This window comes from Mesocricetus auratus, unplaced genomic scaffold, assembly GCF_017639785.1.
Source record: "Mesocricetus auratus isolate SY011 unplaced genomic scaffold, BCM_Maur_2.0 Super-Scaffold_100007, whole genome shotgun sequence".
Classification (NCBI taxonomy): domain Eukaryota; kingdom Metazoa; phylum Chordata; class Mammalia; order Rodentia; family Cricetidae; genus Mesocricetus; species Mesocricetus auratus.
The window spans coordinates 98,312,690-98,331,089 of NW_024429191.1; the positions used below are offsets into that span (position 1 = coordinate 98,312,690).

Here is an 18,400-nt window from a genome sequence, read left to right on the forward strand (position 1 = left end):
ACAGAACAAGTTTGCTCAGTGTCTATTTATATTTGCATATGGGCAGGTTGACTGATTATGTAAGGAGCATATTTGGTCCACTGGTCAGCTAGTATGTTTCCTGAGTGGAAGCACAGGCCATCTGTATCTGGACACTGATCTCAGTAGATCCTCGGGCTCAGTAAATCTTTATAAATGCTGTGTGGTTGATACAACTTTTTACTTGTGTGTTACACATGAAAATATCATCAAAAGTGAAGTTGTAGTCTAGGGTATACTTGCTTATTAGCATATGCAAGCCCTAGGTCCCATGCCCAGCATTGTATGCGACAAACAAAAACCAGAAGTAGATTTGTGAACAAGAAGAACTTTTATGTTTTAGGTTCCTAGGTCATGTGGCCATTATATACAGGAGCTGCCCTGTCCACAGTAGGTCCTTCTAGCTCCTGACAATGGCAAGCCCTCTATAGTAGTTTGGAAGATGCATTAAATTCTCTTTTTCATTTCCTGTGTGATGGGGCTCAACTTAGCTTCTGGAGGCTGATGCTTCTGATGATTTTTCTCATGGACTGATGTCCCCACTAAGTGAAAGAATTTCATTATTTCAAGGAAGTCTTCTGCGATACCAGTAGAAGATACTTTTTTCTGAGTTTGTTTGCTTTGACTTTTTTTTCCTCCTTGGAAGACATTTTCCTTAAAGGTTTTGTGTTTTAATACTTCAACTTCTTTTATGGTTCTAGTTTTTTCATTTAATCAGAATGGTCCACCCTACCTATAGATTATATTTTTAAGCCCCATCTTGTTGTTTCTAAGAGTGATTTTCCAGTGGTGCTGGGATGGAACCCATGCCCTCATGCTTGCCAGATGAGCCTTCACACCGAATAACTCAATACCTTCAGCCTTGTAACTTTAATCATATCCAACCCAATGTGTGTCCCTCATTATTGTACAGTTTAGCAAGTGCCAAGTGTACCCACCTGGGGAACCTACACTTTCACTGTCTCTGTGATCTGTTCTGCCTGGCTCTGAGTGGCTGGTGCTCTGCATTAGCACTGCTTGCAGAGTGCTTCTTCTCGTTTTGAGTTCTTCCACTGAACACCGATTCCCTGTTGTAGGTGCCTCTGTATTGTGCTTTCCCTTCTGCTATGGTGCTGTACGGCTTGCCTGCCAGGGTGATCAGCAGTTGGTCAGCAGCTAGGCCTTGTTCATCATATTAAAAAACTAAAAAATGCCTAGGTTAGATCAGAGGACAGGATGTCTGACGCAGGCTAGGCCTAGAGGTTAGATAGAATGTGGGTAGGCTAAGGGTCAGGTGAACTCAACAGACTGGTCTGGTGCACAGGATCTGTTTTTATTATTTTCAGTCATACATGTGTGTTACAATCTGTGTTAGCAATACTACACGTGTGTGGGTCCCTGAGGAGGCCGGAAAAGGGTGCTGGAGCTCTTGTAGCTAGAGTTACAGGCAGCTGTGAGCCTTCTGACATGGGTATTGGGAACCAAACTCACAACTTTTACAAGAGCAGCAATGTTCTTAACCATTGAGTCCTCTCTCCTGAACTTCTTGACATGACATATAAAGTGAATGAGTTGCAAAACAATCATGCTAAGGAAAATAAATTATGCAAAGGTGAAAAGCAATCTAGACGAGAAAAATAATTTGGTGGATGACAAGTATGCTCACAACCCTGTTACCCATCTGACAGTTAAGTGTCCTTCTCTGTCAGACTTAGCAAGCTTTATACTTTGTATGCATGTAACATGTGTTAATTACACATAAATAAGGCTACTAAAAGTGATGTACAGAAAAAAAGGCACAGTTGGGAAACAGTTTGCACTAAAGTAATATAAGGAAAGCAAAATCCAAATAAAAAATTGGCCTACACTTGCCGAGGAATATCACTAAAAAAGAGAAACAAAAATTCAGTAAGCACATGACAATATGTCCAACACAGGTTAGCTCAAAGATGAAATTCTCTGAATGGTTAGACATTCAAAGACCGACTGCTGCCGATCTCAGGAAGGTATGGAGAGGTCAAAACCACACATTCACAGTTCTGTACAAAGTTAAATCTCCACACATTCCCATATTAGCCTTTGCATCAGAGAATTGAAATACACATCTACATGATTTATCTGTAACACAACTCATACACCTAAGGCTCAGGAAACATCATGGGAGAGGAGTTGGAAGGATTGCAAGAGGCAGAGGGCCAGAGCGTTGTCTATGAGATAATGTCTTCTATGTATGACAGGGAACTGTGCCGTGGCAACACCAGTTCACATTCCAGTGTAGATGGGGAAAGTCTCATAGGCTGCATCACTAGATGAAGAGCTATAGGCAATCAGTGGCTGCCGACAGAGGGGGCAGTCTTTCCCAGGGACACCACCCCCGCCTCTCCCGGCAGCCTTAAGTGTGTTAAATGAATGCAGCAGGATATAAACATACCCAAAGAGGTTATGAAATTGTAAGGAATTTAGAGGGTGGACATAAGGAGTTGCTGGGAGAAGGTGGGATGAAAATGATATAAATACAGTACTCATGTATGTAATTCTAAAAGAAAGTTCAAAAAGCCAAATTAAATAGGATAAAAATAAATCTTTAAACAACAACAACAAAAAGCCAGGTTTGATGGTGCATGCCTTCAATCTCAGTGCTTTGATTTTGAGACCAGCCTAGGCAACATAGCAAGTTCTGTGCTATCCAGGGGTACGTAGTAAGACCCAGGCTTGAAACAAGAAGCTGTTTCTTTGTCCTGCCTGTGATGTGGATGGATAAGCAATCTGCTTCTCCATCAGCCGCATGTACGTGGAGTGCTGCTCCTAGGCACAGCTCTGGGTATGCTCCTGAGCTGTGTGCATCGTTTCTGGGTGAAGGCTCTCCTGTCTTGAGTAGCTGCCGATGCAGGGAATGTTTGGGTCATCTGGTAGGTAGTTTTTACTCTTGAAGGAATGGTCAAGCTATTTTTGAACATAATTGTTTTCGTTTCCATTCTCAAGAGCAGTATATGAAGGTTCTGGCTTCTCCATGTTCTTTATTTTTATCTTAATTTTTAATACATAAAATAATGGCTTAAGAGAGTTTTATACATGTGTGTCATTGTATCTTCTCATATTTACCCCTTTCTCTGGCTTTTAATATTTTGCCTTTCAGTGTGTTTATTGCTGGCTTCCAGGAATATACCAAGCCAATGATTGACCACTTGGTTTCCATGAAAATCAACCATTGGGATTTGTAAGTTTTGTGTTTTTGTGACTCTCTGAAAATTCCTCCTTCCCCCACAACGGGTTCATGTGTGTATTTTCATTGTAGACAAACTATTTTAAAATAATTATATCTGAGAAGTAATGAAAAGTCCAGTCTCTATGTGTAGCATGCTTGTTGATGGTCTGTATGTCTGTTTTGTTTCACTTCTGGAGCTGTTGGTCAGGCAATTCTGAGATGTAACTCAACCCGAATACCCTTGTCATGTGTAATAGGGAAGTTATAGCCTGAGGACAGAGCAGTTCAGGCAGTTGGAATAACCTGGTCTCCCTGTTCATTTGACCTGCCTCCATACTGATTCTGCTCTGCTTGGCCTCCATAGATATCTCTTATATGTTGTCACCTAAGAACTGAATAGGTGCTAGTGGTAGTTGTCAAAATTACAATGGCAGCTTGGGGGCCATCTTGGTATTTCATACGTAATTAAATGTGTCTTCAAAGAAGAAAGGCAACTGTAACTTAGATATAAGCGCTGTCAGTGTTTTGCTACCATCTCTAGGTAGGCCTAGTCAGCCAACACAGAGAAAATACTAGGGGAACATTGTGTCCCTTCCAAATCCCAGTGTCCGGGTGGGTGTTTGTGGTTGAAAGATCCACTCTGATACCGGGGACTGTGTTTCAGCTCCCAAGGACCAAAAGCCTTTCAAGTATTTGTTGGCTGACACTAGCTTGTGTAGCTGTGTGCAGTCTGCTTTGGACTCTGGAGTGAGGAGCCTCTGGCTCAAGCCTCCATGTAGTTCGATTGACTAGCTGTGACCACCTACCAGGAAATCCCTCCTTTCCTTCAGGAGATTATGTGCATGCAGGCAGATGGGATGTTAAATCTCTATTCGGGAGAAGAATGCCTAGACTTGCTCAGCCAGAGGTTAATTAAATTTCCTTTCATATTTACCAGCCAACAAGACATTCAAAACCACATTGTAAATATGTAATCCCTAGGTTAGACTCAGTTTTTGAACTTTTGAGATCTCTGATTGATTTTCTAATTGTCACTTGTTCTTTCCTGTATCTTGAGTGGGGCTTTCTTTTTAGATGTGTGTATACCTCTGATTTTTCATCTTCCTGACATTTATCATTATGAAATGTTTCTCTTTGCTTCATAGTATAACATGATAGTGAATCTGTGTGCATGGGCTATCAGCTCTTTCTTTAAAGGGACAGATAGTTAACTCCTTAGGTCTCTGTCTCATATATATGTATTTTTTTTCTTTATATGACCCCTAAAAATGTAAAAACTGTCCTTAACTTAGAGCTTTACAAAAGAAACCTTGGGCAGTTTTTGACCTGCTGACTACAAATTGACATGCTGTTATGGCAAGTGTCCAAATTCTTTTCCTTTTTAGTTGAGTAATATTCCATTGTCTCTATCTGCCATATTTTGCTTATCTATTCATTATTGATAGATCCTTGGGTGCATCCATCTTAAGGCTGCTGTGAATAATACTGATATGAGCTCTACTAACAGCTACTGTTACTTCTCAGGGCCATCCGAGAACTGTCTGCAAAGGCACTGCACAACCTGACCCCACAAGAACCTGAGTACATAGCCACTCATGGTAGGTGTGCATACTACTTCCTGCAGCACTCATACAAGTGCACCTGTGTGCATATGTGTGGACATACACAGCAGAAAGATGTGCTGTTCTCATAGTGGATGAAGATAATGTCCTATGTCCATTGCTGAAGAGTAAGCCACAGGCTAAATCAGGATAGACTGTGAAGACAAATGCAGCATGTTTGTCCAGTGGCAGCTTTGGGTGGCATCAGACACAGGTGCCATCCACAAAACAAGGAATCTATGGGTCGCACTGTATAGGTTAAAAATGGCGGAGAATTCCAGGGGCTCATTTGAGTTGTCAGTGCCTCTAGATTGACGTGTACTTAGAATTTGGAGCCCTTCTGCTTTCTCCTCCCTAAACACCAGAGGCTCTCACTGGGAAGAAATAAGGAGTGGAAGTGCCTGTCACCTTTTATGGTTGTGTGGCCTTTGATCTTCCTGCTGCCTCTGCCTATCAGAGGTGCGGATGGGAAAATCTGCAGACATGACCTTTTTCAGCTGTCCCTCACTGGGCATCTGGGGGCCTGTATGCATGTACTGATTTATATGCTGTGACCTAGCACATTTCCCTGGTGGCTCAGAAGGAACAGTGGTGGTGACCCTGACCACCACCAGAGGAAATACTTGTAAGTAATGAGTTGTCCCTTGTGTGTCCTTCAACTTGACTACTGCAGTATTCCCAGCACTGTTGTTGATGACACTGAGTCCAGATCTACACACAAGACATGGTGCCATCCTTTCCTGTGCAGAGATCACATATGCACTATACAAGCTGGCTTCACAGAGGAACAGGTAGGAGATGCCATCTTGGAAGCTAGGTAACAGTAGTGATTTAGGGTTTGAGGACAGCTTGTCAGCTCTGACTGTTGGTTCCTTGTGTTTTTAGGGTTCCATTTTATGTTGAGGTGGTCAGTGGTTAGTTAGTACTACTCTCCTAACCACAGGGAAGGACTGCTGGTTGACATTCATAAGGTGTCTGTGCTACCTCTGCCGTTTGGTTTCCCATCATGATGCCAAGGCTATGACTCAGACAACAAGAACAATGACACCTGTTCAGAGGTGGCACTGAGCAGTTAATTTGTCACTCTGTGTTTGTGAATGTGTATCTATGTACATGTGTGCACCTGTGTGCCACAGAACACGTGTGTAGGTCAGAGCAAACCTTGGACATCTTCCTCATGCCCCACCTAGTTTAAGGCAGTGTCAGTACGCTGCTCACTAAGCTAGCCTTGTTAGTGTCAGATGACTCTCTGGTCTATATTGCCCATCTTCCTGGGAGTACATACAAGTACATCACTGTGTCTGGCTTTTACCTGGGTTCTGAGGATCTAAACTCAGGTTTTGTGACAAGATATTTTCTTGATGAGTCATCTCCTCAGTTCCCATTTGTTACTTTAATAATTTAAACTGCTTGAACGGGTAAGTTAGGGCTACTTAGTGGTGGTACACACTTTTAATCCCAGTACTTGGGAGGCAGAGGCAGGCAGATCTGAGTTCGAGGCCAGCTTGGTCTACAGAGTGAGTTCCAGAACAGCCAGAGATACACATAGACCCTGTCTTGGGAAAAAACAAACAAACAAAAAAACAAAACAGAAAAAAAAAAAGAATGAAAAGGTAGGTAGGTAGGTGTGGAAGTTTCCCTTGAGAATTCTCCCCAATGGCTACATCTATAATAGAACTACAAAGCAAGAAGTTAAGGCCAATGATGGAGCATTCCAAGACTGTGTAATTCCTTTATGTCACTGTGCAGTTGACTCCTCAAAAATAAGATCTTATAGATCCCCTTAGGTTCAAGCTTGAAACTTGTACTTAAGTCATTTCCTGTTGCGTTTGGTGGCTCCCTGGTTTGGGGTGACAGCAGATGGGTATGTGGCCCTCATTCCTGCTTATCAGGAAGTTTGGTTGTTCCTTGGCCCCAGTAGACTGTTCATAGTATGTATAGGTGGTCTGTAAAGGTGGAATGGGCACCTAGTGTTGATGGCCTTCCTCTCCTTGGTTATGGTAAAAGGCACATGGGCCATGACATTTCTCAGCAGTGCATTGTAATGATATGGTACATTTGAGAGCCATTCCCAAGCTGTTGTGTTTATACATGGCCTCAGGGTGTTAGGCTCTACATGGCTCTGCTCAACATGTAAGAGAATTCAGACCTCCAGGGCATTGGGCTCTGTGTGGCTCTGCCTAGCACCTCATAGACTAGATAGATCTCCAGGGAGCTGGAGTTAGTTACCACATAGCTCTGCCTGGCAAGTAATAGATATCAGATCCCCAGGGTGTTGTGGGGATGCACAGTTATACCTAAAACACAGGGGATTGTAGCTCCTTTGGGTAATTGACACTGCATAGCTCTGCCTGGCACATGCCATATGTAGAAGAGAACAGATGTTCAGTATGAACTGTGATTTACATTATAGCATATACTCAGTGAGTTACCCTGAGTCAGGCAAGGTAGAATTCTCTGCTGGAGTCTTAAGTGCTAGGTTGACTGCAGCGGATATTTTTCTGAGGACAGCAGAAGGCTCATAGCATCATGTGCCTTTGAACCATCTCTCCAGTCCCCAACACAGTTGTAATTGAGGCGGAAGAGGGAGATCTTCAGGGACTGTGGGAGCATGAGCAAGAAGCTGATCTTTGAGTCTGTATTCTTTACTGTGACCCTGGGCTCCGGCTTAATCCTTATTGAACTCAGTGCTGTGTTTACCCTTCCGCAGGCCTGTCACAGACTATCTGGATGAGAAGGCAGTGCAAAGCGTGAAGCAGATCCACCAGCAGGTCTGTGTGGTCCCTCTGAACCCCTTCCACCTGCTTATCTAGTTGACCAGGACTTGATGGCTCTATGGGTTCTCTCCATCAACATTACTCTGGGGGGGGGGGGCGTATCTGGAAATGGTAGCAGGGCTAGTTGTTCTCTGGGGCCAGAAGCCGTCTTATTGGGTGGCATCATAATCAATGGGTCTCAGGGCTGTATTGGTGTCTCATTGTGGGCCTTAACAGGAGTTCTCAGCTGAGGGATTGGATGTCCTTCTAGAGGGTTAGGTGCCTATAAAACAAAGGCCTTTTATTTATAACTTTGCCCCTGTGACTCTAGTCTCCACTCTCCTGAAATTTAATGCTGATTTGCTCATTTTGGGGATTGTAAGAATGCATGTATATTTTTCTGGGATTTTAATATTCTCAAAACCTTCTATGACATAAAAGAGAAAAAATATAAACCCAAGATATTTTCAAGGAATTAAAATTCCTCCACATTCCTAAGGAATTATATGGTTTTATTGTTTCTTATTGTAAATATTTTTCTATTCCTTACAATTTTTTTCTTTATATAATGGCTTGTCTTAGATCATAATGACTGATGAGGCCATTTGGTTAGTTTTAGCATTTCTTTTTTTACAGTGGAGCCTGGCATTCTTGCTCAGTGTTGGAAGTGAGGGTTTGGAGGGTAGCAGCCCCATGCAGAGGCTGAGAGAATGGAGCCCCTGTGTTCTCTGAACCAGGACTTCCTGTTTCTGAGGAATGTGGGTGGTGACAGGCTACTGCTTTTAGTTTTTGTGGGAACTTAAAGTATATTTAGTAGAACTGGTAGTAATTGTGTGAATATCCAGCAAGTGTTGGATATACTCATAACAATGAACTAAATTACTTTTGAGTTTTTCTGGAGACAGAAAACACCAGAGCCATTTGGCATAATTAGTTTTCTACCTGAGTGGTGATCAGTAGGCCAGCATGAAAGGGGCCACCTTCTTTCTTCATGCCTGTGCACCTCAGTTTCTTTTTAGAGATAATGCACCTGAAGAACCCAACCAAGACCAGGGACAGTGGGGTGGGCCTTGGTCTTCTGACCTTCCTGACTGGCTTTCTGTCACCCTGCCATCATTCTTATGTTGATAATAGTCACTGTTATAAGCATAACAAATTGTCTAACTAAATAACTTAAATTACTGACTTTTCATTCTTTAATTTTAGCTTTATGATCGTCATCTCTATAGGTAAGCCTACAGGGTAAAACTTCTTACATGTGTAATGGAAATGTGTGTTGTCTGGAACAGCTGGTTCATTGAAGCTCTGTGTGTGTGTGTGTGTGTGTGTGTGTGTGTGTGTGTGTGTGTGTGTGTGTAAAACATGCCATATGTGCTAGTGGAGGTCAGAGGACAATTTGTAGGACTTGGTTCTTTCTATCTTGTGGGTTCCAGGGACTGAACTCAGGTTGTCAGGCTTGGTGAAAGGCACCTTTACCTGCTGAGCCATTTTGCTATCCCTCGTTGTACTTTGAAGTAGCTAATAGCTCACTTTCATCTGTCCTTACTGTTACATGTTCACTTTGAAGACATGCAGCCCAATATTCAAGGGCATGAAGGCTGCAACTCTTTGGCGTCTTTAGGCTTTCTGGAAGCTAAAAAGTCACAAGTCATGGCACCCCATGTTTCAGTGTGTCCCTGTGAATTCTGTGGCTGAAGACAGTTGCAGCCTGCCCAAATGAGTAGGTATTGTCTATCTGCTTTTGGTGGCTGTTGACTCTTGGGCCCAGCACCTTGAGTGCTCTCTGTTTCTGCAGTCTTTTTCCTTTAGATCTGTGCAGGTAGGATTGTATGTAAAGCTTCCAGGTCTGGTGTAGCGTTTAGTCTTCCTGCCTGCTGTCAGGGCCCTGCCGAGCTGTCTGAACCCCCAAATAACACATAAGACACTATATTAATTATGAAGCTATTAGCTGTTTGCTATGGTTTCTAATCAGCTAGCTCTGACTTAATATTTGACCATAGTTACTAATGTATATTTTTATAAGTACTTATCTTTCTGTGAATGCCAGACTCGTGTTCTCTCTTCCGGGGAATCACTAGGTGATGACTCCCTTCACTACATTTTCCCAGAATCCTCCTAGACTCCTGGTCCCACCTATCTTGCTTCCCTATTGGCCAACTTTATTTACATATATACAGGACTTTCCCATCATCCTGATTCTTTCTTCCAGTGTGTTTGAGATTCATCTATGCTATTGTATATATTATTTTTCTGTTTTATTTTAGACTGGGTCTTACTATGGTCCACTCTTGTCTTTTCAAAAAATATTTATTTTATGTATACTGATGTTTTACCTGACCATGTGTCTGTAGACAACATGTATGCAGTGCCCAAGGAGGCTGGAAGGTGTCTGTTTCCTTCAGATGGTTGTTAGTTACTGCATGGACACTGGGAATTGAACCTGGATCTCTGGAAAAGAAGCTAATGTTCTTGACTGCTGAACCATTTCACCAGCCCTGAGAATTACCTTAAAAAAAAAAAAAAAAAGACAGGGTCTTACTATGTTGCCCTGGCTGGCCTAGGACTCACTGTGTAGACTAGATTGCCCTTACATTTTCAGAGCTCCATCTGCCTCCTATGTGCTGGTAAGACTATACCACCACATTTGGCCCTACTGGCAATTCACCTGCTTCATTTTCCCTGTGCTGGGATTCCATCAGACTTGGTTTTTGCTGTTGTTGTGGTTTTGTTTTGTTTTCTTTTCCCTTTCATTGCTAAGAAACAATGTGTGTGTTTAGGGTGTCATCTCAACTCAGGGTACAGTATGGATTGAAGCTGCTGTACACATCAGCTTTTATCTTGGAGTACATGTTTGTTCCTTTTCTTGGGTACATCAGGAGTGGTTTGGCAGGTGTATAGATCACCAACTCGTTGTCCTGTGTCCTAACCAGCCCCACATCTGAATGGTTGTGGTATATTGTAGTGGTAGTCATTGTTCTAATTTGTTGTGAATGTAGTTTTATGTGTTCCCAGTAACTAAGTGATGCTGAGCATCCTGTTGATTGAGCACTGCCTGTCTCTTGTGGAGTGACCATTCATTGAATTCCGTTTTTTCCTCCTTTGAGACAGAGTCTCCCTATATAGCCCCAGCCATCCTGGCACTCCCTATGTAGATCAGGCTGGCCTCAAACTCACAGAGCTCTGCCTGCCTTCCGAGGGCTGGATTAAGGGTGTATGCCACCATGTCCAGCCCTTATTCACTTTCTTAAAAATACATCTGTCTTGTTGAGCAGTCAGCTCTGTATATTCTGGATCTGAGTTCTGTTAGACACAGGATTTCCCTGTTTTCCTCCCACTCTGTTTCATTTCTTGCTGTGTTGTTTCTTTTTGTGTTGTGGGGTTGAGCACTGGCTGTTCTGTACTCTTGAAGTGGGAAGCCTCACTTCCTGTGTATCTTATTGAGTAGATAGTGATATAGGTGCACACAGTGAGTTATATGGTACCTGAGAGTTTTTGTGGAGCTAAGATTATCCCCCGTTTAGGCCTCTGGTCTGTCAGAACTGCCTGTCCATAACTCTCATCATATTAACCACTTCTTTCTGTGAGGACTTTGAAACATTTTCTTTTTTTTTTTTTTTTGGCATTTGTTACACCCTGTTTCTGAACCATGCTCAGGTCTGAATTAAAAAAAACTTAATTTGGAGGACTGAAGAAATGACTCCGCAGTTAAGATCACTGACTGCTCTTCCAGAGGACCAAAGTTTGGTTCCCAGGACCCACATAGCAGCTCACAACCATCTGTAACTCCAGTTCTTCTGACCTCTGTAGGTACCAGACATGTAGATGGTGCACAGACATACATGCAAGCAAAATACACATACACATAACATTTTTTAAAATCTCTTTAATTTTTGCAGTGTTTTCTGAAAGCTACAGAAGGAACTGTTTTTAAATAGTTTAGAGATTTGGAAGAACAGTGTGATTTTATTTAGAGAGCTTACGGTAAGCCACAAGGTGTCAGAGATGTGGCACCTCAGTCCCCAGATAGGATCATAGGCACCCTCTGTAGATGATGATGACTGGGGTTGCTGCTGATGTCCTTGTTTCTGGCAGCCACAGCATATTTCTGAATGACGTTGGATCAGATTGATATTCTAGCAGGGTTACTGGCATGAGCGGCATAGGGAAGACTCTAGCCTGGCGGCTGTATCTTCAGATGCATATTCATCGCTATTACTGTGTTGGAAAGCAGATGTAGGGGTTTTCCTATTCTGCTGTTTATCCTAGAGATTAATTAAACTTTTTTGAATAAATAGTTTGCATGTGATAAAGCTCATTAGTTTTAATTTTGTAAGACTTGGCAAGTTTTTTCAGAGTCATAACCTGAGCTAGATAGGCCTCCCCCAGCTCCTGGTACCATAGACCTGCTTTCTGCTGTTCTAGGTTAAATTTTTTTCTTCTGTTCCTTTAAATCTTCTGTTAACTAGGTTTGGCGCAATTTTTCTTTTACATACTCAAGTTCTTAAAGTATTCTGCATGTTCTCTGTGTCTTTTTCCCTCCTCCCTCTGCTTACATTTCTTTCCATTCTTTTAGACAATCTGAGGAATATAATAGCTGTATTAATGACCTCATGTGTGAACTTTATCAGCTGGAACATTTTTGGGTTGTTGGTTCCTTTAGTTGTGGTCATGTTTTCCTGGTAGTTCTCCATGAAATTCCCATTTTTTTCTGAAATTTACATTTCTGGGCTTGGAACACACACACCACCTTTTTTCTGGTTTTGTTTAGATACTTTTCCTGGTAGTTCTCCATGAAATTCCCTTTTTTTTCTGAAATTTACATTTCTGGGATTGGAAGGAACATGAATACACACACGTGCGCACGCACACACACACACACACACACACACACCTACCTTTCTTTTCTGGTTTTGTTTAGACACTTTCAAGACTTCATCAAAGCCTTTGTTGTCCAGAGCAGTGTTAACCCTGCTTCTGATGCACAGCCACTATAAGGATCCTGCCCTGGCCTTTTCTTCCTGACTGACAGAAATCGTTTCCAGCCTGAGTAGATCTGAGAAGCATCCTGCCTTCTTCCTTATGTTTTCTTCTACACTAGAGTCCTTCCTGGCATATACAGCTCAGTGTCATCCATAGGTCCTCTGTCCTTCATGGCCTCACCCACTAAGCATCTCTCTCTTTTGAGCCTGTCTTGACAGGGCAGCCAGGGGCTCCACTTGGGCTTCATCCACATCTGTCCATGGGAACGTAAATGGTGGTTCCCGGAGGTATTAGAAGTCTCCATGCTGCACTGGCTTCCAGAGTCTGCTGTGTAACGCACATATTCTCTGGCTTCCTACTTGTTTAAGGCAGATCTTGTTACTGTTTGGGTCAGAAGCCAAAGCCTCCCAAGCCAGTGCTGTTTTCTCATCCGAGTGCTTCCCAGATCCTGCTTGCTATCATTGCAAGTTGGGTAACTTCTGGCATTCAGGATGGGTGACGGTGAACAGTAGTGTACCACTGCTTTGGGCCACATGATGGTCATCTTGGCATTGTTGTGAAGTGTGGTTAAGCAACATGTGTGATTGGTTCTATGTGATTTATCAGTGATGACCAAGTGCCCTGGGAAAGCTCAAATGACAAGAGTCTGCCAGAGGATGATCTTGCCACAGATTTTTGTTTCTTTCCAAAAATGTAGCTCACACTCTGGGAGACTAAGTCCCCTAATTAAAACTGCATAGTTTTTGGTGCCTGAAGTTGTATATGTTGATTGATGGGGTGTTTCATGTTTTAGGTGCAAAAGATTTTAACACTGTCTGTTCCTTTTGGTTTTTAGGGGTCTGGGAGGAGAACTTATGAGACAAGCAGGTAGGTCTGGGCAAAGAATCCGCTGTCCTTCATTCCAGTATGAGGAAGAATATCCTGAGCTCAGGGCAGGCCTCCCAGTAACAAGTGGTAGAAGTTCCTTTCTGTTGGAGATCCTGCTACTGCCCCTGGCTTGCTATTATCCCAGGAGGATGTGAACATCATACATGGTCTAGTGCATCCATTTACTCCATTTCCCAAACTCTGATTTGTTTTCCATGCCACAGGACTGGTAGCTGTGGGTGGTTCTAGGGATATGTCGGCTACAAATTTCTTCTTTATACTAAGTACTGCGGAGTAAGGAATGGTTAATCAGATTGTATGTTAATGTCCATAGGGATTTCACAGCGTAATCAGGTGAATACTCCTACCTAGTTGAATGTAATAGAAAACTCAGGTTTTTGCTGGCTTATCTGGGGATATCACCAGATATCCTGGCTGGTACTGGCCACATTGGCAGCTGATATACTGGTTTGGTGGGGGGAAGTGGGAGAGGAAACATATTTTAGTGTGCTGCTATGACCCAAATTGAGACCAGTTAGAACTGTCAATGTCACCCTTAGACTTCTCTGTAAGTCTTGGCAACAGTCCCAAGTGGGCTCTGTCTGCACTTGGGTAGATGTCCTCTCTACTGTACCTCATAGCTTCCTATGGTCATCTGGAGGCTGGATCTTAAGGTCTACATTCAGAGGCCATGTTTCTATAGGCAGGTCTACTGCGAGTCCTGGCATTTTCCTTGTGGTGGACAGGGGTGGGATGGCTTAGGCACAGGTGGTCTTAGGTACCCCATATTGGGATAGAGAGGTGGAATCAGTCACAAGCTAAAGAGCTTAAGGCTTCTATGATCATTTTAAAAGCAGTGCCTTCTGCAGTGCTGTTATGCCTCTTTCCTTGCCACCAAAATCTGGTTGGCACTTGACATTTCAGAGTAGAACAGAGGTGACAGCACCTATGTAGAGGCACAGGGATCCCAACAAGTTGCTCAGTATATGTCCCAGGCTGCCTGTACAAGGGAGTGGCCAGTGCTAAGGAAAACCATAGTTGAGCCCCAGTGGTACTTACACAGATACCACTCAGGAAGATAAGAACTGTATGCTAGACGTGGCACACCATGGAACTCCCTTGTAAAGAAGGTTCTGGAGGAAGGCAGAGAATGCACACTATAAAGCAGATAGGACTGAGGCCAGTGGCAGCTAGAAGACTCATTTGTGCATTGAGTGGATATGTTGAGGACCCAAAGTATGTGGGTCTTGGGGAGAGATACTAGGCACATATATCCTGACCCACATAAATCTCAGGAGCTCATGAATTAAGAGATACACTGTCTCGAAAAACAAAAAAAAGTTCATAGACAAAATGTAGATACTTAGATAAGAGTAATAGATTAAATATTGAAACATGTATTTCATTTGTGATAGAAAGGCCCTTTAAATGGCCAATAAAAATAACTGATTTAGGGAAAGGATTCAGGACAAGCCAGCTATATGAATGCTATTGGGGTAAACCAGATACTGTGTAAACTGGTGGCTTGGAAATGCTAATTTATGTCTGGATCAGAGGAGTTCATTTTTCAGGTTGTCCTCATTTAGTGCAAATTACCCTGTTGCTGAGATGTGGCCGTAAGGGTTTTCCTTCCTGGAACACAAAGTATGTTGGTAACAGAGACAGTTCAGGGTTGTCTCATGGAGTAAAAGTGTTGTGGTTTATTTTGGCATTTGCAGTGATGGTTTTACTTGGCAGTGTGTCCAATCTCTTCTGCATCCTGTAAATTAATTGGGGCAATGGGCAGTAGTCTTATTCCTGCAAGATGTGTGCAGCCACCTTGCTTGCAGTGAAGAGAACAGGCAGTTTGGTCTGTCTGGGAGAGGAATGAATGGACTACTTTGTGTCCATATTTTGTACATCTGTGTAAGAGCGTGTGAAATGCTGCAGGCTGGTTCTGCTGTTACTGGGCACAAAGTGGGGTCGTCTACCAAGGCTACCCCTGCTCCCAGGGCCTGTCCCCCTTGTGGCTGTCTTGGGCTGTGTCCTAGTTTTGGTTCTTGTGGGTCATACGTTATGGAAAAGGATGGGCTTTACTCTGTGTGTTATTTGGGTTCCCAAGCTGCTATACCATGAACAAGGGGAAATCTTGGATATCAGCAGTGGGTTCTTGAAATTCTGTTGCCCTAGTATAGCTCCAGTTGCCCACACTTGTGAAGACTTCTGTCATGAACTTCTAGGTGAGAATGAGAGATGGACCATCCCTATATGGGAAGAAGAGATACTATACATGGTAGTGGACTTAAGAAAGTGAGGAGAGGGGCCCAAGTGGTCACTCTGGGGGACAAGTGTGAGAAGGCACAAAGGGGCAAGTGTGAGGAAAGACTGAGTAGTCACCGTGGGCAGGAGGTATAAGGAGAGGTAGCTCACTGCCCATCTGTGTCCATGGTGTCTGATCTTGGTCCTCTTCACTAATGTAGAGACTCCACTGCCTAGCATTAGACTTCAGGGAATTTGTCCCTGGTTCTGTTGACTGGTGTGAGATTCCAGTTTTATAAATAAAAGGAAATGCCTTACATCATACACCCCCAGATGTCCTCCTGCCCTATACCCGTGAGCTTCCTCCTCCTCTTCCTCCCCTTCCTCTTCCTCCTCCTCTTCCTTCTCCTTCTTCATTTTTGAGTCAGGGTTTCTCTGTGTAACAGCTCTGACTGCCCTGGAATTCACTTTGTAGACCAGCCTAGCCTCAAACTCACAGAGATCCACCTGCCTCTGCCTCCCTGAGTACTGGGATTATGGTGTGGGCCACCACACCTGGCTCACAGATTCTTTTAAGAGGGGTTCCCAGGCTTCTGTGTCCAAGCTAGGCCTGGAGTATCTTCTTCCTGGTGTCCATCTGGGGAGACAGCTGGACTTGCTTATGGCTTGGTCAGCATAAAAGGTGGTGGAAGAATAAGGTGCTGGTTATGTACTTTTTGAAAATAATGTTTTTTTTTTCTTTTTCTACAGTGTGCATTTTAATAAAGAAGTTGTTACTTTCCAGAATTCCCTTTAAAGGTGACACCGTTATAGGTAGGTGCTTTCCTCAGTGACACAGATAGCATTTTCTTAATACTTTTAATCAAGTTACAAAATAGGAGATGAACTTGTTGTGGTAGGATGAAGGATTATAGTTGAAAGGGTCACAATAGTGGGATATCTGGTCTTGAAACTGGGGCAGACTCCTGCCACCCTCTTCTAGAATGGACAGGGAAGTTCTTCTGGAACCTTCCATTGGAGCTCTTAGCTGTAGCACTGCCTGCCACCATTGTACCCAATCCTGGATATTGTGGTCATTCCTCTCCTGGTATTTATTGCCTACATGGTTCTTATCGCTGAAACAGAGGCTCAGTATTCCTCAAGTCTACTGTACCCCGGTCTAAAGTTACTAATTTTATTTAGCTGAACAGAGTAAGCATATATCCAATTCATTTATTGGATATAGTTGAGTTGAAGTTGGGTTTAAGTTGCCAGGGACCAGGAGAGATTGTCCAAGGGAGAGAGATAAGAAAAGATCACTTGAAGCTTGCAACTGTAAACAAAACAAAAAGTTCCCTATCATGATGTGCAAGTCTTTGGTTTATAGAAAATGACATTTTCTACACAGTGGTGGTAGAAGCAGGGTGTGGGGATGCTGGCTTTTAGCAGACTGAGGTGGGCTCCTTCCTAGAACTGGGGCCCTTGAACTTTTGTGCAGTGTGAAGAATGTTCACTCTAGAGTTTTTCCAGGATGCATTCTAGAGGTCATCATCTTCTCTTAAGACTAAGTAAAGATGTTTGTTGTTTTAAATGTCAGCTGACTACTCTGAGGGAGGTAAGTCATTATCTTTGCTTCTTGGGCAGATGGTTGGCTGTGGCTGATACATGACACTCTCAGAAGTCTTCAGCTTGTTTCAACCCATTCCAGACAACAGATCAAGGTATGCTAAACAAGATGTCTTTCCACTGCAGAGAGTGACAGAAATGTTGTCTATAGCGCTGGTCTCAGTGGCCCTTTCATGCACTAACCTCACAATCCATAACACCATCATTGGGCCTGCGTGATTTACACAGGTAGCCTAGAATGACCATTGGTATCCAGAAACTTTACTCTTTCTTACTACATTTTCTGTCTCTACCAGTCCTTTTCTCTATTTGCCAGTAATAGTATGCTAAGGTCACACCTGAGTTCTGGTAGCTGTAGGTTTGGTCTGGAAAGTATTCACATGAAGGTGAGAAAAATACAAACCAGACTTTGCTTGAGCAACTAGCTGCTACTAGGGCTTATGTTCATGTCTCGGGGTCAGGTGGCCTTAGATGGCAGACCTGTTATATGTAATCCACCTTTTTAGGTAGTAACTGTAATTGTTGATGTTTTGGAAAGGCTCTGCTGTGCCAGATGAGGAGTAGAAGCACATTCATGCTTATATGAGCCCCTGCCTACCCTGCGCTTCTTTCTGTGGAATTCTGGTATAGTCTTTGGAGGCCTCGTGGTTGATGTCTCAGAATTTTCTTTTAACAAGATCCATAATCAAGTCCCACTGGCCATGATCATGATATTCTTTGCTGCTTAACTAGTGCATGTGACATCTCTGTGATGTGCCGAGGAACTCCCATGCTGATCTTCACCCTGTCCCTCCTCAGTTTCTCTTTCCTTGGTTTTGGGGCGGGGTTGAGCGGAAGGTTTGAACTAAGTTGGAGTCATCTATTGCCGACTGTGGAGGTGGGGAATCAAGGAGACACCACACCACTACCTTCTGACTTGTGTGACACTGCATCATCCTACCTCCATCAAGGTTACTGGGCTAAGACTGGTTCCTTACCCTGTCTGTCCTGAATGCACTTCTGTTGGAGATGCCAGTGGACTTTCCTGTTCTCTAAACCAGGTCCCAGCAGTGCTACATTGAGTTGTTGTCCATACAAACAACACACCCACTCCCCACATTGCTTATGCTGTGAAGGGAAAAAATGTTTTGTCTTACATTAACTGTGCCATA

At 43.2% G+C, this 18,400-nt stretch overlaps 1 protein-coding gene across 1 annotated transcript in view; it reads left to right on the forward strand.

Moving 5' to 3' along the window:
- Tbcd (tubulin folding cofactor D) overlaps window positions 1-18,400 on the forward strand; it is a 149,072-nt gene that overhangs the window by 104,223 nt on the left and 26,449 nt on the right. The window contains exons 18-25 of the mRNA XM_040750229.1: window positions 3,134-3,214; window positions 4,727-4,800; window positions 5,477-5,594; window positions 7,514-7,574; window positions 8,766-8,788; window positions 13,375-13,406; window positions 16,395-16,457; window positions 17,268-17,344. Coding sequence (XP_040606163.1) covers window positions 3,134-3,214; window positions 4,727-4,800; window positions 5,477-5,594; window positions 7,514-7,574; window positions 8,766-8,788; window positions 13,375-13,406; window positions 16,395-16,457; window positions 17,268-17,344 — 529 coding nt within the window. The remainder of the gene's footprint in view (window positions 1-3,133; window positions 3,215-4,726; window positions 4,801-5,476; window positions 5,595-7,513; window positions 7,575-8,765; window positions 8,789-13,374; window positions 13,407-16,394; window positions 16,458-17,267; window positions 17,345-18,400) is intronic.